Below are 22,414 nucleotides of genomic sequence, written 5' to 3' on the forward strand. Positions count from 1 at the left end.
TTAAGAGGAGGGGTGACCATAGAGGCTATGGTCACGGTGAAAAACCGTGACTATAGATGATGCTATGGTCACGGTTTTAAGGAGGGTGACCATAGAGGCTATGGCCACGGCAAAACTCGTGACCATAGATAGAGCTATGGTCACGGTTTTAAGGAGGGGTGACCATAGATAGGGCTATGGTCACGGTTTTAAGAAAGAGTGACCATAAAGGCTATGGCCACGGTGAAAACCATGACCATAGCCTTATCTATGGTCACGGTTTTAACGAGGGGTGACTATAGAGGTTATGGTCACGGTAAAAAAACGTGGCCTAAAGTGTCATATTTTGAAAATTGAAACCGTGACCATAGATTAAAAAACGTGACCATAGACCTATGGCCATGAGGGAATAGGCCACGGTAAAAAACCGTGACCATAGATCTATGGTCACCCTTTTTACTAGCTATGATCACGGTTTTTTACCGTGACCATAGGCTTTTTTTTGTAGTGGAATAAATAGTTCAATCTATTTCAAACTTAAATTTTTGCATATTGCTTTTGCATTGGATTTATATGCATGTCACATCTTATTGTGCTTGATTATGTTAACTTGAATCTAATTAAGAATAAATAGTTCAATCTATTTCATACTTAAAATTTTGCATATTGCTTTTGATTATGTTAACTTGAATCTAATTAAGAATAAATATTTCAATCTATTTTATACTTAAAATTTTGCATATTGATTTTGTATTAGATTTATATGCATGTCACATCTTATTGTACTTGATTATGTTAATTTGAATCTAATTAAGAAATAAATAATTTAATCTATTTCATACTTAAAATTTTGCATATTGCTATTGCATTAGATTTATATACATGATGTATCTAATTGTGCTTGATTTTGTTAACTTGACTCTAATTAAGAATAAATAGTTGAATCTAATTCATACTTAAAATTTTCTACATTACTTTTGCATTGGATTTATATACATGTCACATCTTATTGTGCTTGATTATGTTAACTTAAATCTAATTAAGAATAAATAGTTCAATCTAATTCATACTTAAAGTTTTGCATATTGCTTTTGTACTGGATTTATATGCATGTCACATCTTATTATGCTTGATTATGTTAACTTGAATCAATTAAGAATAAATAGTTCAATCTAATTCATACTTAAATTTTTGCATGTTGCTTTTGCATTGGATTTATGCATGTCACATCTTATTGCTTTAGATTTGAATCATGAGAACTTTGTTTAGTTGAGTTTAATTCTTATGAAATTAATTGAGTGTTGACTGATGCTGTGGATTGAGATTAGTTGGATTTGTGTGAGAACCGTAAAAGTGGATATATGTTCAATTTTAGGGGAGGTTATGTCCAATTTTTTCAGGGAGTTTTGTTGAATGATTCGTATAGAATATATGTTGATTAGTGATAATAATATATTTTCTTTGCAGACATGACGATAGGTAGTAGAGGTAGATCGAGTGGGTCTCGTGGTCGTGGTAGAGGAAGGATTTCCACAGAATCTGCATAGACTGTTCAGTCATCGCCTTCTACCTCAACTACCCCGTCGATCGACCCTTGTGATGTTACAGGCGGGTCCAGCGAACCAGCAGTTCATCATGATCCCAAACTCAAACTACGTGGCTCCTTCTACTACACCTCATATAGATCCAGCAACAGAGACCGCAATGTGTGTGATTCCTCTAGTACCCCCAACAGAATGCCCCTTCACCATCGCCTATCATCTGGCTAAGGATTTTTTTTCCGATGGCATGCAGGCGTGAGTACATACTATTTTTTAATCTTAAGTTTATGTATTTCTATGTGTTTGCTAATCTTATATATTTTTTTAGATAGGTTTGTACCAAACAACAATGCTGGCACACAGGAGATCTCCAAGGTGATTAAGTTAATGTACAACTGCCCATGGTCGAGCTACATGAAGATCCCTGTTGAGACTAGAGAACAATGGTTTCAGAAGTGGGCGGTAATAACCCAATAATGTTGAATTAATTAACTGTATTTGAAATGTATTTTATTTTGACTAACTAATGTTATTGAATCACTTTGTATACTTGAAATTCATATGGGACACGGAGCATAATCTCATGATTAGGAAGTGTTGAGTTTGAAAAACTTATATTGAAATGATGATCAAACATTATTAAAATATTGATTAGGAAATTATTAAATTGTTATATGCTTCCAATGGTTTGTTTGATATTTTTGTTCAAGTGTACAAAAAATTTATGATCAGGCCAAAATTGATTCAAGCCCACTGTGATTAAAGTGTCCAGCCCTCATGCAAAAAATATTTCATTCTATATGGCTAATGTTAATAAAATAATGAAACAGATTGGGCCAAGAAAGTAGTACAAAGTCCAAGACAACATTCTCTTGGACCAACAAGTCCCTTGGTCCGAATTGGAAGAAGAAAGAAATGGAGCATGTACTCTTTGGTTACCTACTCCATTGGTTAATGGAATTCAAATTTCAATTCAATTGATTGCATGCATAGGTAACCAAAACTCAAAATTAAATTGGGTTAAATATTACATTAAAAGCTTTGTCTCTTCTCTCTCCTCTCTCTTATCTTTCGGTCATATCAATCAAACAAAGAAGAAGATAGAAGTCATCAGAAGAAAAAGAAGTTACAAGAAAAGCCTATGAAAGAAAGGCTATGAGAAAGGAAGATCTAAAGTAAGGCATGGCAAGATCTTTACCATTGAAGGCAAGATTTTAAAGAAGAGCTTCAAGATTTTCGAAGCCAAAAATAGAAGCAATCCGCCTCTGTTAGAGAGGAAGATATCAATTGCAAAAGTTCACTTCCATTTTCGTTCATCAAAGAAAGAAATTAGCCGCCGAGCTACACGTAGGAAGAAGCAAAAATGGAAAGCAAAGAGCTGTTCTGGGTCAGAAGATCATCAAGGGTCCGAATCGTTTCTTGGAGCCAAAGATAAAATCAAGGGTTCAGATTGAAGGAGCTTGATGAAAAGGGTGGAGAGAGGTACATGCATGTTGGTTTTTTTGGTTTTCCCTCTCTCTTCTCTCTGTCCGAACTGCTACTGTTTTTGGTTGGAGAAGAAGTTGCTTGGTTGAACCGGTTTCAACCTTGGAAGCTTCCCCTTCTATATTAAGAGTGAACGGCCAAAGGTTGAGATCAAGGAGAGAAAGCATAAAGCACAGAGTTCTCATAGCTACCCAAGCTTCTTGAGTTCATCTCCTTCAATGGTGTTCATTTTGTTTTCTTTTTATTAATTTTGTCTATCTGAGTCTCATGGTGGAAAAGGTAAACATGGTGAGGTTTGTAAAAAAAAGCCAATGAGAGAAAAAAGGCAGTGAGCAAAATTAGAGAAAAAGCCATAGATGTCTATCTCAGAGTTTCTTTGTACATCTTTCTATTGTGTGTCATGATCCTGTGGGGATTCTCTTGCAAGTTGGGTTAGCACTTTGCAGTTCAAAGCTAGGTTTTGAGTCCTAGTCAAATTCAGATTGGGTGTAGAATCTGGGTTTGTCCCTGATAGGATTGGGTAGATCCTAGGAAAAGAATTGGTGTTTGTAATCTTATAAAAAATAGTGAAATTCCATCATTGTTGTGATGGAGACTGGATGTAGGCTGCATTGCACTTAGCAGCTGAACCAAGATACTTCTTTGTGTGATTCTCTCTTCTCTGCTTCTTCTCTGTTTCTGGTTCACAAGATACAAAATAAAAAATGTCTCTCAACTTGTTACGAGACAAAACAAAAATGTCTCTTAACTTGTTATGAGACGAAAAGTAAAAATATCTCCTGAAGTTCCTTTAAAAGTCAGAAAGTAATATTCAGCAAAAAGGGAGGCTAAGATTCAACCCCCCTTCTCTTAGCCACTGATTACCATCAGGAAGATCTACGACTACTGGGCAGCTAAACGACTTCAGCAGATAATGAGCGACGTTCGTCAGGGACGCGGCCACCTAACGACCTAGATCCATCCATCTATCAAAAAGGAACTGGAGGCCCATTTTAGAAATGATGAGGGGTTCAAGTATCGCAGTTTGATGAACGTCGCTAACAGGACTTCGTTGAGTTCGTTGAAGTATACGGGTGGGTCGGCGACCTTGATGAAAACGAAAATCAGACTAGTAAGTAGTTTGGTAATGTTTGTTAAGAGTTATTTGAATTAGTTATTTGTTGTTTTATTTTATTGGTTGATTGATTATGTGTAGTCTAAGTCGTTAGATTGTGAGGTGACACTAGCGAAGACCTTCAAGTATACTCATACCTTGAAGGCTAACAAGGAAAATTTTGTTGACGAGTGGTATGCGGCCCATTATGTGAGTTTAATTAATTCTAAGTTTCAAATTTATTTAGTTTAAAGTCAATTAACTATTATCCTAATCACAACGTAGGTGGCATGGGAGGATTACACGCAGATATTGGAGGCCGCACCCAGCAATCTCAGCCGCCTAGTAGGAATGATGAAGCCGGCTCTGAGACCTCAATGGTAGATCCTGATAGGATTTGGTACAAGATCGTCTCTGAATCCCACAAGAATCGCCGCTTCGGGTTAGGGTTATACTTCGCCAGGAGCCTCCACTCCTCTACATTGGCGGCTTGCTCTGCCTCTGCCTCTGCCACTGCCACTAGCCCTGCCGATCCAAGGAAGTTGTCGACTTTAGGGAGGAGGTGGAGAAGTTGACATAGGAGCTTCACCAACAAGCGGAACAGTCTGAGTAGAGGTACAACGACCTTCTTGCACGCATGAGAGGAGACGTTGCCATCAGCTTGGACTTGACGGAGAAGCTGGAGTAGCTAAATCGTTTGCGAGAGCAGATGGAGGTGTACAATGAGCAAATACGCGTTGGGGGCAGTGATGCTGCTAGTACCAGTGGCAACGCGGCTGGTGGGACACTAACATCATCACCTACTCTGCCGCCTCAGCAGGGAAAAGTTAATGACGACAAGGACGGTTACCGAGATCTACAGGGTTTAGGAATTTAATGTTTTTTATGTCTACTTCATTGTATTTTACTTTTGTGACATTTTATTATATTCAGAATATTTTTTTAATAAAATAATTTGTTGATTTCTGGTAATTTTAAATTTTTGCCCTAATTTTGTTAACAAAAGTTTTAATTTGACTACTAATTGTAACTTAACTGTGCAAAAAAAAAATTACCGTAGTATTTATTGCTGGACAAATTTGACAGTAACTTGGTGCCAAATAAAACACGTGATATGGCACCAAAGTTATCGTCAAAATAATCCGACGGTTATTAGCAATTCAGTCTCAACAAAGTCATTAAAAAAACCGACAAAAAATCCACCAATAATTAACGTTGAACGAAATAATCTGTTGGTAAATAATTTTTAGCGCCGTTTATACCGTCAACTTTAGGACAACAATAAATTTGACAGTATTCAATATTTTGCTTATAGTAAATAGTTGTTAATGGACCTAGATAAGGGTCTTTTGTGCTAAAAGTCTTTTCGACAATGGTGATCGGACAATATATTTGGTAGAAAGACATCGTTATAAGTAATGAGAAAAAATGTGGTTCTAGCTTACTAAAATCATTGAATATTTAAAAGCCACTTGACTATAGAAGAAGTTCAATTTTTAGTATGCATTATGGTTTTGTATTAGTGTAGAATATTTTACACTATCAATAATATATTAAAATTTAATTTTAATTTATATCTAAAAATATATATTAAATCAATTTAATAAAAAATAAAATATTATTGTAGTATTATTTAATTGAAACTTATATTCTTGAATTTTTTTTATTCAACTTTAATATTTACTAATGAATTAAAATATTTTGTATTAGAGATCTATTTTGATAATTAGTTCTCAAACATAAATTAGAGTAAAAATCAATTAAAACAATAACTCATTTTATATTTTTATCTATCTAAGTAACTAACTCTATTTTATTATATTTAAAATTATTTTTTTACTAAATAATTGAATAATTATTAAATAATTTATCTATAAAATATATAATAATTAAGGATATGAGAGATTTGGTGCACAATTTTTTTTCTGAAATACCATTTTTCATATATAATTTATGAAGAAAATATGTTTCACTTTTATTATTGATTAGAAGATAATCTGTTTATCATTTTGATTAATCTTATTTTTTATTATTATTATATATTTATTTTATAAAAAATTAATTAATAACTACATTATTACTTACCAATATATCAATATTGATAATGAATAGGGATGGCAACGCCGGGTCCGATGGGAGCGGGGACATGCCCCCGCTCTCCGCCCCCTGCCTCCAATAACACTCTCTGTCCCCGCCCCGTCCCTGCAATGGGTAACGGGGACCCCGTACCCGCCAGTAAATCGAATATTCACTTCCGCGGATTTAGAAAAAATATTAAAAAATGAAAAAAAATTAGAAAAACATAAAAAAATTGAAAAAATTAAGATAATCTTTAATTGTCATTACAAACATAATTTTATTAGGGTTCAAAGACTCAAATAATAATAAGCGATAAAATATATTCATGAAAACATAATTTATCACTCCAAAGCTAAACACTGCTATCTCTAATTTATGAGAATAAAATACTATTACAACATCCACTAATGATGGTGGTAATATGGTACAAATGACAACAACAATTATATTTAAGTGACTATGATCCACCTTCAAAGCTTATGAAGATGATAAATATCTGTGTTGTTCTTTTCTACAAATATATACTGAGTATCTGGGTCTTTCAAAATGAAATTTGGAAGAAGTAAACCCTTTTCAGTCAGAAGGATGAAATCTAAATATGATTTTTTTGATGAACTAATACTCTCAGGCTTTTGAAATCCTGGTCTGGCTTCATCAAAGACAGATTTGTTTGAATCCTATTCCTATATCGATAAGAATAATTAAAAGTTAAAATCAAAATCGTATAATAAATCAACAATAATATGAAAAAATAGTGTATTGTATATAGTTTACTTACATGAACATATCCTTCAGAGAGACACATATTTAGCAGAATCACAAAAATGCTTCAAGGTAAATCCTAGAAATCACATAAATCACTACAATCAAAGAAAATCAAAAGACATCACATAAATTATAAAAATCACAACAAATCAGGAAAAATGACAAATTCACAGAAATTACCACAATCACAAAAAATCAGGAGAAATCACAGATTCATAAAAATAACAGAAATCACAATAATCACAGAATAATTGAAGGAAGGAAGAGCGGCGAAGGTTATTGGCTTACTGCGAGGGTTGTTGCGAGGATGATAGCAATGACGACACTAACTATTGCGACAAATTAAAGGTGGAGGCTATTAAATAAAAAAAATAACACATTCTCTTATTTCATTATTTCAATCCTGAGATAAATTTGCTTACTATTTCAAAAACCCCAATTAAGAATAAAACCCTAAATCCTAAATAATAATAATATAAATGGTTAGGCAAGAGATGTTGATTATGAGAGAGAATGAGGGAGGGACTCACTAAGGCCATGGCTTCGGTTTGCTTCAAAGAAGAAAACCGTGAAGCTCTCGATGTTGATGTGGACTAGCTGTTAGTTCAGTTCAACTAAAAAATAGAGGAACTCAAAAAATGTGACATCAAAGAATGAAAAAGAGAACAGAGAGAAAACGTAACGAGATTGATGTTACCAGCGTTTAAGTGACGCCCCTCCGAGATGATGAGATCCAAAACTAGTACAAAGTGATAGGTGGCAAGGCCAAGTAGCCAACTTTATTAGGGTTTTGTGGCAGATAATCTCAGGCCAAGTAGCCAAATTTATTATTAACTTTATTAGGGCAGGTAATCTCAGGCGAGTGACGAGCCGACGAGTGTAGCGGTGACCTTGAGAGTGAGACGAAGAAGTGGTGAGTAAGGTTTGGGGAACGGCGGAGTGGCGGCGGAGGTGAGTAGGGTTTGGATTTGGTAAAGGTCTGAGGGAAGGATTGAAGGAGAAATCACCGAAGGAAAAATCAGGAATGGAGGAGGCTAGGGTTTTTCAACTAACACTTTTTTACTTTTAAAATACTTTTCGTAACAATTTAGATTTTTGTGTCATAATATTTTGTTATAAAATACTACTTGCTTTTGTAACATTTTTTATTCTTTTAGTTACAAAATATAAAATTTATTTTAAAATATTTAATTAAATAATTGATATATCAATTAATTTGCTAATCCCACTAACTCGACATTTATATAATATATAATCATATAGATAATTAAAACATCTTACATGTCATTAAAATTCTTTTACAATAAAATAAGTTCTACAAATTCAACTAAACACAATTTTTTTCTAACATAAAATTGTACATATCGAATTTATAATTATTGACTCTTCTAGCATATTTCAGTCAATATAAAGTCTAGCATGTTGGCATCAATTTTGTACACCTGCAAATATAAACAATAAAAATCAAAATTAAAAAATAACACATAACACTATCTTCATCCGAGTAAAAATTAAGTTATATGAGGATAAAAGCATTGTGATTTGGAGTTCTGCAACTTATTATTGATTGCTTGGAGTGCAACTACTTACAAGCATCTTTTCTAACACATCGCTCCAGAGCAAGCTAGTAATCCAACATGTGAGATGTTTCTTGAGAAGAAATAAGTTACTGATGAGAATAAACCTGAAATAAGATTGATTACCAAACAAAAGAAAAACAAAAAACAAAACAAAAGGTTATTGACAATATCAAATATTCTTTGATCACTAACTGAATATGTTACCAGAAATTACAAGTGTCACAACAAAATACTAATACACATACATTAGAGAACTTATAAACAGGCCTTCTTTAAGCATAAGTTGCTTTGCAGTTTCTATAGCTTCTTCACTTAATATCTACCAATTTAAACATATCTCAAGTGAACAAAACATAAAATTTAGTTTGACTTCATGAATTACAATATTTTATCAACTCTTGAATAAAGCTTACTTGAATGATTTTATCGAGAAGATTTACTTCTAATACACTGGGGACAAAGCCTGCACCAATCCCCTGAATCTTGTGTGGACCTACACATTAATAATGACAAATTGTAAATCATTGGGTACTACAAATGAAGTTGTGGACCTTAACCCTGAGGACTTCTAATAAATAAATAACCTTCTTTAAAAAAAATACAAGAAAGTTGATAAACTACTATTTTATGGTTTATCTTGAGCTAATTTGAGTGGTTTTTATCAATCCTTTGCTCACTTATTCATATAATTTGCAATTCCTTCCTAATTCTGTGATATAATTGAAAACATGTTTCCTAGGCCTTTAAACTGTTAATTTTGATTATCCTTTATTACCATTCGATGTCGTGATCTGTGTGTTAAGTGTTTTCAGGCTTTATAGAGTAGGAATGGCTTAGAGGATGGAAAGGAAACATGCAAAAGTGAAAGGAACGTGAAAAATGAAGTTTTGAGAAGCTGACAGCGACGCGCACGCATGGACGACGCGTATGCGTGACAAGGAAATTCGCCAAATGACGCGCACGCGTGACATGCGCCACGTGCAGAAAGTTGCAGAAAACACTAGGGGCGATTTCTGGGCTCCTTTTTAGCCCAATTCCAAGCCCGAAAACACAGAATAGAGGCCGCAGAATGGGGGAATCAGAAATCCATTCCATCATTCATTCATTCATCAATTCACAACAATTTAGGTTTTAGATGTAGTTTCTAAAGAGATTCTCTCCTCTCTCTAGGTTTTAGGATTTCTCTTAGTTTAGGTTTATTTCTTCTCAATTACTGGTTCAATGTTCCTTTAATTTAGTTTTCTCTTCTACTTTTATTTGTTCTAGCACTTTGGTTTATTTATTTTTCTTGTTGATTCTCTTCTTATCCAAAATAACGAATCCTCCTATCCACCCCAACCTCCACTGGATAGCAACATCCTTAATGTTATTCGCCAAAGGCAATTAGAGCTTCAAACCACACTTGCCTCTACTTTAACTGGTCTGACCTCTACTATCCAAGACCTTATAACCCATACGGATGCATCAATCCAAGAGCGACATGATCCCAATCATGCTATTGACACGGAACAAGAAAGAAGGGATCGACTTAAAGATGAAGGAGTAGCTGAAGAATTGGTGACGGGAGACATCCAGGAGGAGTCCAATGTTGTATTAGAGCAATTGGAGGAAGCTGTAATTATCGAAGAAGAAGAAGAAGTGGTTGAAGACCTAGGAGATGCTGAACCTCAATGGGAATCGAGAGCTATAGAGAATTCTGCCAAAGAGTTTGAAATTGATGTTGAGGAGGATAGTGTACAACCTCCAAGGCATGTACCTTATAAGGAATTGGATGGAATAGATCCGAAAGCCAGTTTCCTTGGTGATGATGATCATGAATCCAGCTCTCCTAGTGATGAACTTGCATCCGTAATTGAACCCCTTGAGCTTGAAGAACCTTCCCCAAGTGAATATGAAGATGATGTGGAGGTATACTTTTTTCAACCTCCAACTTATGACTTGAGTGATGGGGAAGAAGTAGAAGATTTTGATCAAGATGCAGTTGCACTTGAAGAGGTTTGCAAGGAGGTGGAAGAATTCACAGAAGAGTACAAGGGAGTGGAGCTTGCAAGACCATTGGAAACACCTCTCCCAAGGCCATTACCATCCAATAAAACATTCAAGTGGGTAAAATCCTTATCCTCAACCCTTACGTTTCCACTTGAATATGGTTTTCTTGAAACAGATGGTCAGCTTAGAGCTCTTTGTGGCTTTAAGAGTAAGAGGGAGATGGTTAGTGATAGGAGTTGGCATGCAAGGTTCAATATGGTTTCACGCTCCAAATTGACGTACAAGGATTGGTATAGAGCTCGATTGAATGGGTCTCAGAAGATGTTTGGGTATCTCAGTGAGAATTCAGATTGCGTACCACCCGGTTGGAACAATGTAGATCAAAGCGAAGACGGTGCGAAAGCAAGGTTTGGGACCCCGGAATTCATTCTGACAATCAACACTCCTAGAGCTTTGTCACTTGCTTTAACTTGCTCGAAGGCTTTATGTGCCTAGTTTGGGACCCCGGAGGTTATTGGAATCGTAAACATTGGTGGAAATTCCTGGATGAGTTCAAGCATAAGCCACCATGACAAGGAACTCACCAAATGTCCAACTTAAGGACTTTAACCAAAAGTGCTAGGTGGGAGACAACCCACCATGGTATGATCGTTCTTTTTCAGTTTTAGTTTTATTTTATTTTGCGTTCTTCTTAGTTTTATTTTATTCTATTTTTATTAGTGTTCATTCATAATGTCTACATAAGCATTTTGCATTCTGCATACTGCATAAAAAAAAACCACACCACGCGTGTGCGTAGGCCACGCGTGGGCGTCGATCCCAAATCGGCGTCTCCATCCAACGACCAGAAAGTTGTGATGAAATCGTGCGGTTGGTGTGCTATAGGCACAATTTGGCCCACTCGTACGCGTCCCCGATGCGTACGCGATGCGCACGCGTCGCATGAAAAGACTAGCCCCTTCCAAATCAAACAGAGACTTGTGCCAAAACAACGCTGGAAGCGTGCATTTAGCACAATTTCGGCTGACGCGTACGCGTGCTTTACGCGTACATGTCATCTTCATTTATCCTGTTTCACGCGTTCACGTCTACGACGTGTACGCGTCGACACATTTTTCTCCCATCCACGCCCAAGCGTGATCCACGGGTACGCGTGGATTTAATTTTATAACCCCCCTGACGCGATAACCCTAACTCGTGTCATCCCTCCTTCCCCCCTCCCTCAACATTCCAAATCCTCTCTTCCCTCCATAACCACCACTCCCCATCAGCAGCTTCCCACCGCAGCCACCGCCGGCAACCCTAGACCACCGCCGTCTGCCGCTCGCCCTCCCCCCTCTCTTTTCTTCTTCCCCTTATTCCGCCTCCCACCGCCACCCCTGCCTTCATCAAGCTCGCCGCCGTGCCGCCGCCATCTCCGGCCATCACAACCCCCTTCCCACTTCCTTTTCCAATTCTGTTACTGCACCCCCAGGTTTTCCTGTTTCCAACCCTGCTTATCAATTTAATTCCTCTGTTCACTTTCATTAGCTAGTTAATTTGAATTCTTTTGCATTAGGATAGTTAGAGATGCATGTTCATAGTGGATTTTAGGTGGTTAGGTAGCTAGGTTATGGTTAGAGGATTTAGGTCTGATAAGTGCTTTGTTCCTGCTGTGTGATTTATCTGATTCTTAATTTGCTTTGCTGTTTGACTGCTGCTTGATGCTGGTTAACTGCAAATTACCATTATTATTCTGAGTTCATATGACATGCTGATTGATGCTCTTTTCTGCACTGCTTTGAATCCATATGAACTGAGTTTTCGTTGCTTGTTTTAATTCGGGAACACCTCAATTACTGCCGGGTTGCTGTCAAAATTTTCAAAATAATTTTTGTTGTTGGGCTATTCTGTTGCACGTTGTGGATTGAATTTGGCACTATTTTTACCTTGATAAACTTTCTTTTCGCCGAATTCATTCCATAATTCATTCGGTAAGCACCTCTGTCATTATTTTGGTTGCCCCCCCATGTGCATTTGACATTGCCATTGATGGTAACCTATGCTTGATTGATTATGGCATACAAGCTCATTGCTGTTAGATCCTATGCTTAATTCTTCTGCATTTACATATGGTTTTGGTGTTTTTACTCACTACTGAATTCTTAGGAAATCCAAATTGTTTGCTGGACTTTGGGAAATAGCCAGCTGTTTTGTTTTGCTTTATGATTGCTTGCTGGTTTTGCACAACTTGTGCTGAGATTTGTATAAGCTGGTGATTCTGTTTGAAATTGCTACTGCTTGCATTGTTGATTTTGCTGTTTGTTTTCCCGGGAACGTTCCTTTTACTGCCGGAATGCTGCCCAATTTTTCTGAAAAATGTTTTACTTAACTTCCACTCAAAAAATTGACTTTAGTGCTTTTGAAATTGCGATTTACTTGGTTTCCACTAAAGCCATTTCATGAGATGTTGAGCTGGCATTTCCATTCCAATTGGTTCCCTTCTTAATTGACTTGCATTGTTGATGATTTTATTTCTCTTTGTGCTTTCGTCCCTCCTGATTTATCATCAATAATTTGCATTGTCTGCTTGAATGTGAGTTGCTTGCTCTTCAATCTTGTGAACTTCTGTTAGCTAGGAACTACAGTACCATGCCACTAATTTTAACTTACCTTTCTAACTCTTGACTTCGTTGACTTCCTAACCTTTCTCCTAGTTTTACATTAACTCTTTTCAACCCCTTTCCAGGCATGTTTGTTGTTGTTTCTTGCCAAACAAGCATTCTAAATTTTATTTAATAGCTTCTTGGATTGTGATTTCTGATTGGTTTCTTTGAATCCTATCTTGCATCCAGTCCAAAATTCTATATCTTTATGACTCACTTCTTGCTTTAGCTGTCATTACTCTTTTACCTATTCACTACTTGTTATGCTTTCCTATTAATTGCCTATTTGTTTCCCTGTTTTATTTGTTAATCTGTATCCTGGAATTTCTATTTTTCAGGATGTCTGATCCAAAAGGAAAGGGCAAGGCTAAGGCCAGCACGAGTAAGAGGAAAAGAGGACAGTCCTCTGTCGCTCTATCAAATATTCTAGGGGATGATTCCTGGCGTGAGAAGAACTTCACTCCACAGGAAAAAGAAGATCAACTAGTGCCTGCGACTGACCCAATCAAGTTTGCAAATCGCTACTGTGAACTGAAATTTCCGGTCTTTGCGCATAAGAGGCACCTATATTTGGAAAAAACTCTCAGAATACCAACTAAATTACAGCAATACACTATAGAGCAGATCAAACAGAGAGGCTGATTCTTTCTAGAGAGGAATTTGACAGAGGTTAACACATCCTGGGTCCAGGAATTCTACTACAACTATTACAAGATGACCCTGGATGCAGTACAACTAAGAGGAAAATAGATATTGGTTACTGAGGAGGCCATAGAAGATATCCTCCATTTTCAGCCAAAATCAGCTGAAGCAGATGGTTACCAGAAGGCTGAGGAGTCCATGAGGCTTATGAGCTTTGATTGGGATGCTGTGAGGCGCACCATAGCCATTGATCCTGCTGTTCCCTGGGCTATGGGTAAGTCGACGGTAACTCCTAAGGGCATCAAGATTATCTATCTTAATGATGAGGCTCGGCTATGGCAACAAATACTGAGTAAGTATGTTATGCCGAGCACTCACAAGTCAGAGGTGCCGGCTGCTATGATCGTTCTCATCTGGTGCGTTATGGAAGGCAAGGAACTATACCTTCCACGGTTCATCAGGAAATACATGGCTAGAGTCCATGTCAGAGGCACCCTACTTTTTCCCTATCTGATTACCCAGATGGCCTGCCGAGCTGAGGTGCCTTGGGAACTTGAGGATGAGAAGCCACCGGTTGTCGAATGCAAAAAGATTATTCCACATGGCAAGCAGTTCGAAGCTTTAGTCCACAGACCACCTTCTCTCACTGCCTCTACTGACGCGGCCACATTCTCCGTAGCACCCTCAGCGCCTGCTGCACCTCCCGCATCCACAGCACCTTCTTCCGCTTCCCAGCCCATCTACCATCTAGTGCACCGCCTCTTTGAGCACATCGATCAGATGGAGTGCCACACTCAGTGGCGTATTGAGCAGTCTGAGCGTCGCAACAAGCGGCACTATGAGCATCTGAAGCTGATGATGAGGACTGGAAATACTGATATCCCCTCCGAGCCCGACACACCATCGGAGCACTCTGAGGAAGCAGAGGAGGATGAGCAGGATGAGGAGGCACAGGTGGCAGACCAGCAGCAGGCACAGCGCGAGGAGCCTCAGCTTGAGCAGCCTGCAGCGCCTCATGCCCCTACACAGCCAGAGCCCACAGAGCTAGCAGCAGCACACCCTTCAGGAGGCGATGACCCTTCACACTGAGCTTGACTGAGCATTGAGGACGATGCTGTGATATAAGTGTGGGGAGGTCGCCATCTCTGGCGGATTTTTGGTGAAGGGCTGTATATATCTTAGATATTTAGCTTGAATTGCACCTTTCGTTTATTAGTTGTGATGTGGAAAAACATGGATTATGAAGTTTAGTTTACCTTTTTAGCATATGAGAAATTGGTTTAATTGAAAATAGGGAGTAAACTAGAATTTTTTTTTAGTTTTTCATAATCACAACAATCCATTTATTATATATATATATATATATATATATATCAATTGATGACATTTTCAAGGAATATATTTATTTTGAGGAAAGGAATTTAAGATTCACATTGAATTTGAGTACAAACCTTTTTAGTAACTTGCATGATATATATAATTGGGTATATGGTTTTTGAGCCAAAGAACACACAACCCGTGAGTTTTTTAGCTTAATTGCATGGTTACATTATTTAACCATAATATTTTATTCTTGTCTATTTCTTCACTATGATTGCAGACTTTACTTTCTTCCATTCTATATGTCCACTGTTTAGTGTATTTACATACTTGCATATGATTAAGGCCATTATTTGTCATTAGTCCACTTATCCCAAATAGCCTACCCTCTCAATCAACCTTGTTTGCCACCTTGAGCCTTTTAATCCCTATTTATTCTGTATTTTACCACATCACTAGCTTTAAGCGAAAAAAAAAACAATTAATTATCCCAATTGAATCTTTGGTTAGCTTAAGTTAGAGATTGTATATTAATTAAGTGTGGGGAACCGTGGGAACTTGGGTTGATAAGAAGGTGTTGAATTGACAAGATATTGAGAATTTGGGTGCATACTCATGTGAGACCAAAAAAATTAAAACACCATGTGCATTGATATGTTATATTTATTTTTACAACAAAAAAGGAGAAAAACAAATAAATAAATAAGTAATTAAATAAGGGGACAAAATTACCCCAATGCTAACTTTAATAATCAATGCGTATGTGATACAATTAAATAAATATTTGGTACATGAGTATGTGATGCAAATGTGAGAATTATGGGTAGCCAGACATGATTTTAGAAGTACGTAGAATATGTGTATGTCAGGTGAGAACTTAGGCTAGTCAAGAATTCAATTTATAGCTCACTTTGCCATACATATATCCTCACCCTTGTCTTAACCCCATTACAACCTTGAAAAGACCTCATGATGTTTGCATTTGTACATTAAATATTTGTTGACTGGTTAGATGAAGAATAAAGTTTTAGAAATCATGATTAGAGGAGATTTGAGTGGTTTAACCCCAAACACTGAGTGATTAGAGTGTATATACAATTCCAGTGAGGGTTCAATGGCTCATTTTCATATGTCCATATTTGATCATTACTTGTTTTGCAAGTTTGTGAACTCTTTTTGTTGACTCAACTCAATTGTGAATGTGTTTTGATTTAGTCCTTAGTTGTGCATATATGATTCCTTGAAAATTTGACTCAATCTGACCACATGTATGCTTATATATATAAATAGTAATTAGAATTGCATGATGCTTGTAGGTAGCTTGCATTGCATAAGTTCCACCATTCTGCCTTCACTCTTTTTTAGTTTCTCTTGAGTTGAGCATGAGGACATGCTAATGTTTAAGTGTGGGGAGATTGATAAACCACTATTTTATGGTTTATCTTGTGCTAATTTGAGTGGTTTTTATCAATCCTTTGCTCACTTATTCATATAATTTGCATGATTTTATAATTCCTTCCTAATCCTGTGATATAATTGAAAACATGTTTCCTAGGCCTTTAAACTGTTAATTTTGATTATCCTTTATTACCATTCGATGCCGTGATCTGTGTGTTAAGTATTTTCAGGCTTTATAGAGCAGGAATGGCTTAGAGGATGGAAAGGAAACATGTAAAAGTGGAAGGAACGTGAAAAATGAAGTTTTGAGAAGCTGGCAGCAACGCGCACGCTTGAACGACGCGTACGCGTGCCTAGCTCAGAGAACGAGCGACGCGTACGCGTGACTGACGCGCACGCGTGACCTATGCGTACGTGTGACATGCGCCACGTGCAGAAAGTTGCAAAAAGCGCTGGGGGCGATTTCTAGGCTCCTTTTTGGCCCAATTCCAAGCCCGAAAACACAGAATAGAGGCCGCAGAATGGGGGAATCAGAAATCCATTCCATCATTCATTCATTCATCAATTCATAACAATTTAGGTTTTAGATGTAGTTTCTAGAGAGAGAGGTTCTCTCCTCTCTCTAGATTTTAGGATTTCTCTTAGTTTAGGTTTATTTCTTCTCAATTCCAGGTTCAATGTTCCTTTAGTTTAGTTTTCTCTTCTACTTTTATTTGTTCTAGCACTTTGGTTTATTTATTTTTCTTGTTGATTCTCTTCTTATCCAATTTGGTTTATGAACCTTCCAATGTTAGATATGATTTTATATTTAATACAATTTGAGGTATTTCAGATTTATGATTGTTTTTATGATTACTGATACTTTCAATTGGTCAATTAGATTTTACATTCTCTATTACTCTTCCATGTTTTTATGTTATACCTTCCAAGTGTTTAACAAAATGCTTGAGAGGGTTTTAAATTAGCTTTTTATGATTCTTGGCTTTGGTTGAGTAATTAGAGACTCTTGAGTTATCAAACTCCTTTGTTGATTAATAATTGAAGGTTGCTGGTTGATTTGGATCCCTCTAAAGCTAGTCTTTCCTTAGGAGTTGACTAGGACTTGAGGAATCAAATTGATTAGTCCACATGACTTTCCTTTATTTAGTAAGGGTTAACTAAGTGGGAGCAACAAACAATTCTCATCACAATTGATAAGGATAACTAGGATAGGACGTCTGATTCTCACACCTTGCCAAGAGTCCACTTAGTTATTAGTTTATTTTCTTATCATTTACATTCTTTGTTCAACCTTTCAAAAACCCAAAAATATACTTTTCCATAACCAATAATAACTACACCTCCCTGCAATTCCTTGAGAGACGACCCGATGTTTAAATTCGGTTTATTATTTTTATTGGGTTTACTTTAGTGACAAACAAGTTTTTGTTCGAAAGAATTATTGTTAGTTTAGAAACTATACTTGTAATGAGAACTTATTTGTGAATTCTTTACTAGCAAAAATCCGTTCGTCAAAAGTCATTGTCACACAGAAGAGGTTGTAACTCACCAGGTTTTCCTCCTGAGAGCACTGGACTTTCAGTTGGTTCCACACCAATCAACTACAAAAAGTCAAAAGAAAAATGATAACATAAGAAAATAACACCATGATTATAGCAAAAATTATCTTCTGCAAATGTATCTAAAGAACAACTAACTTTTAAGTTAGAATTCTGTTCTTTTAGATATTTTCCTGCACCAGTGATGATACCACCACTACCTATCCCACATACAAGCATGTCGACTTTTTCTTCTGAACCTTTCCATATCTCTGAGCCAGTGGTTTGATAATGTATATGCCACAAGAATAAAATTGATCACCCAAAGTTGGTAAGAATCAGTTGTACTAAAATGTACTAAAACAAAACATTGATGAATTCATATATCGACTTTAGTAAAGAATCTCATCTATCTATCATAACCGAATCAACAAATTTTCTAAAACAAAAGCTTTCTCCAGCAATTGCAATAAATTTTTAAAAATTAGTATTCTAAAACATTTAAGAAAAAACTAGTATATCAATCAATCACCTGCATAGCTTTTTCCAGCAATGTAGAACTCTCTATGCTTATACTGAAGAAATCTTTCAGACTACTTAACAAGAAATGTATATGCATCTTCAGCTGCAAATTCAGGAACCCTAAGATCCCAAATACAAGCACACAACCAACTCAAAATCGTAATGAACAAAGCAAAATCGACATGATGAACAGATGTGACAACTTCATTACCTATTCTCTGGTCACCAAATGTGTACAGATCCATCGTCTTATTTGAGTACGAAAACCTGACACCAGCAGGAGAATCAAGGAATAATATGTTTGCCATGACAACACCAGCACCAACACCAGTAAGCAATCAAAAGCATGTAAAGAACAAGAAAAAATAACACAGTTGTTGATGCAAAATTTTTCAATTTTGTTCATACATTTGTTCCAAGCATATAAGGGTTCAAGTAAAGTGACTTCCCATCAGGCTTAATCCTAAAAGGGCCAATTTCTTCATATGCACCATAAGCAATGGAGGAGCATCCAACCAATAACACTGAATTAACAATTCCAATCACATTTCACAGTCATAATTCAACATTCATATAATCAATTAATTACTCATGATAATTAAACCTATTTGCAGTTATTCAATAAATTTTATGGGCATTCTAAAATTAAAATTATTTAAATTAAAGCCCCTACCTCGATGTCGCAATCACATAATTTAACATAACAACTCCCTTCCCTTTTAGTTTCATGGCAGCAGCGGTGACTCCCACGCAACCGGAATGGCAGAGGCATAGTCTTCATAGTAGTGACCGGGATTGTAGCAAAACAGAAGATTCAGATTGGATGGAAATTAAGAGCAATCACAGTCCAGTAGCAGTCTCAGACTTAAACTCATCACGGTAGCTCCAGCATTGGCTCTCGGCAGTAGAAGATCGGCAGCACATTCTCTAGTGGCAATCAACAACGGCAGTAGCTTCAAAGGGGACGAAATCACAAACCCTAATAATCAGAACTAAAACTAGAAGCAAGAACAGAACAAAAACCAAAAGTAAAACAGAACGAAAACCAAGAGCAAGAATGCTTGCCTCGGTTCATCTTCACAGTGGTGGCGAGCTCCCACAGCGGCGGCGAGGAGAACACCCACCAACGCGTCCTTCGACTCTCCCCCCCCTTCTCTTGGCCAATTGTGGATCTTCCCTTCTCTCTCCCCTCTGCGTGCGACGGCAGTGATGAAGCACAACGGCGACAGCCCTAGGCGACGATGATGGAGATGGCTTCGTGCAGCTCCAATGGTGACAACAGCTTTGGGCAGCAACCCCGTTCGCGAGCTCTCCCTCTCACCCACACGACGGCAGCGGCGGCGACAGTGGCACCCTTCCCGGCGCCATCCCTTCCCTCTCTTCTCCTTCCTCTTCTTCTCTGATTCCCCCCTTTTCCCTTCTGTCTTCTCCCTGTTTCCCGTTTTCTTTCTGTTCCCTCTCTAAACATAGGTTTAGGGATTTAGGGTAATAGATTTAGGAATTTAGTAAAATTAGAATTTTATTTAGTAATTCTAGAGTTAAGGTAAAATATATACAAGTAATATAATAATTATATAAAATATTTGAAATAAAATGATAATTTAGCGTTTAAATATAATACTGTAAAAATTAATTTTGGAACACATAATTTTATTAATTTATCAATAAATTTAAATAATTATTTTTAATTTAAATCATAAAATGAATATTTTAGTCATTTTATAAAACACAGGTTAAACCTGAAATATCTATTGCCTAAATTAAATTATATGACATTTTATTATTTTTTTATTATCAAAACTTTAATTTCTTTGTATAAAATAATTAATTATAATAAAAATTATACATAACTATTAATTGTCTTAAACTTAAAGTATTCATAAAAGTGTAATCTCTCATTTTTAAATAACTTTTTAGATATATTCTCTTTTATTTCTATCTATAAAATAAATAATGTCTAAAATAAAATTCAAAATTTAGAAAATTCAAATCTATTTTGTTAATCTTAAAAATTTGATTATTAATAAAAATTATATATTAATTTTTTAAAAGAATATAAAATAATATTTATCATTTTTAAAAATTAATGACTACAAACAGTATGTAAAAAAAAATTTTTTTTGAAACAAAATAAAATTATTTTGAAAAAAAATATATACACAATTCTTTAATTCTTAAAGTGTTTAACATTTTGAAAAAAAAATGTTATAAAATATACTTATATTTTGTGACAAACAATTAACTTGTTATAAACAATATTGAATTTTGTGACAAATTAATTTTTTGTTATAAAACAATTGGAGTTTTTGAAACAAAAAAATATTTTGTTACAAAATATTTCGAATTTTTACAACTTCTTTTTTTTAACAAAATATTATAATATTTTGTAACAAAACACCATCTCGTTACAAAAACTAACGTAATTTGTAACAAAAAAATCAGGTTGTTACAAAACATTATTCTTTTGTAACAATTACCAATTATTATTACAAAAAATTATTTTTTTTTGTAACAATTTTAAATTTGATACAAAATTTTTGTTACAAATATTTTATTTTCTTGTAGTAATATTTTAGTCTTTTCGATATAGCGGGGATTAAACGGGTACCCACGGAACGGGGACCGCCCCTTTTATTATACGGATTTCCACCCCGTCCCCGCGGGAAAAAAATACTCTCCAAACCCGTTCCTAGCGGGTAATTTTCCGCGGATATCCGTCCCGCCGGAGAAAGTTGCCATCCTAATAATATTGAATAAATAAAAAAAATTAATATTTAATTTTTTATGTTATTTATTTTTTATATGTTTTAATATTTTTATGTTATTTATTTTTTTTGTATGATATAATTTGTATATGTTAAAATTTACCTATACAATATTATTCATATGTATGCTAACATTCATGCATAAGGTACTACCGCATAGATAATTTCGTTTACTGATTTTACTGATAATCTCCATATCAATTTTGGTATGTTTTCGTTCACATTATATTTGATAACAAAAAATGCACCTGACGATCTTGTTATCCCTAACAATAACATCATAATAGAAAGGGAATCAATAATAAAAATCACAGGCTAACAGCTCCTAATATATACATAGACTATATATATAATTATTATGAAGGTAATCGAGAGCATGTATACAGTGCCCATCCATATGAGGCAGCATAAGTGTGAGATCTCTCATTCAATTCCAACACTAAAATTTACCATTTTATCATTTAATAATTGTCATGCAATGAGCATGCGTGGCCAATTCTTCTTTGAGAAGGCAATGTCTATGTGGCCATTATCTGAACAAGCAAGCATATTCCCTGCACAACAAGATAAGGGTACACTATATATTGTCTAGTAATTAAGTAGTAATAATGCTAATTAAGGTATTATCAACGTAAATTAGATAATCCATCTCACCTTGTCCGCCCACCCTGACTCAAATATCTATAATTAAGAATCACACTCTTTAATAATTAGTCTGTTGCCAACCACAAGAAAAATCCACATACAAGCCTGCGATTGCGATTAAAATAATTTATCGGATAACCCTTCATCAATTTTTTTATTCCCTGGATTCTTCTGCTTCTTTAATTTGAGTGTCACCCTTCAATTTTCTTTTTTCCTTCTCTAGTGGTGCTCTTACATTTATCCTATATATATAAAGATAACGATATATTTCACCGATATTATAGAGACACGAAATTTTTCCTGCAGAAGATTTTTAATTTTCTTTTTAAATGTTTTCAAAATTTAAACTCGAATCACTTATTAGTTAAAAAATAAAAATAAAATATTTGCTACTCAATACTATGTGGGTGAGATGTATGTATTGTTAC

General features: G+C 35.7%; 1 protein-coding gene across 1 annotated transcript; it reads right to left on the minus strand.

Moving 5' to 3' along the window:
- Window positions 1-8,330: 8,330 nt before the first annotated feature.
- Window positions 8,331-18,821, minus strand: LOC107610516 (cysteine synthase-like). Its single transcript, XM_016312565.1, has 8 exons — window positions 18,788-18,821; window positions 18,587-18,696; window positions 18,214-18,348; window positions 18,066-18,117; window positions 8,936-9,015; window positions 8,768-8,841; window positions 8,533-8,626; window positions 8,331-8,384 (listed from the first exon to the last, which is right to left on the minus strand). The coding sequence occupies exons 1-8, from the start codon at window positions 18,819-18,821 to the stop codon at window positions 8,331-8,333; spliced, it is 633 nt and encodes a 210-aa protein (XP_016168051.1).
- Window positions 18,822-22,414: the final 3,593 nt, after the last annotated feature.

This window comes from Arachis ipaensis, chromosome B8 (assembly GCF_059453495.1).
Source record: "Arachis ipaensis isolate K30076 ecotype BB chromosome B8, ASM5945349v1, whole genome shotgun sequence".
In the NCBI taxonomy this organism is placed as follows: domain Eukaryota; kingdom Viridiplantae; phylum Streptophyta; class Magnoliopsida; order Fabales; family Fabaceae; genus Arachis; species Arachis ipaensis.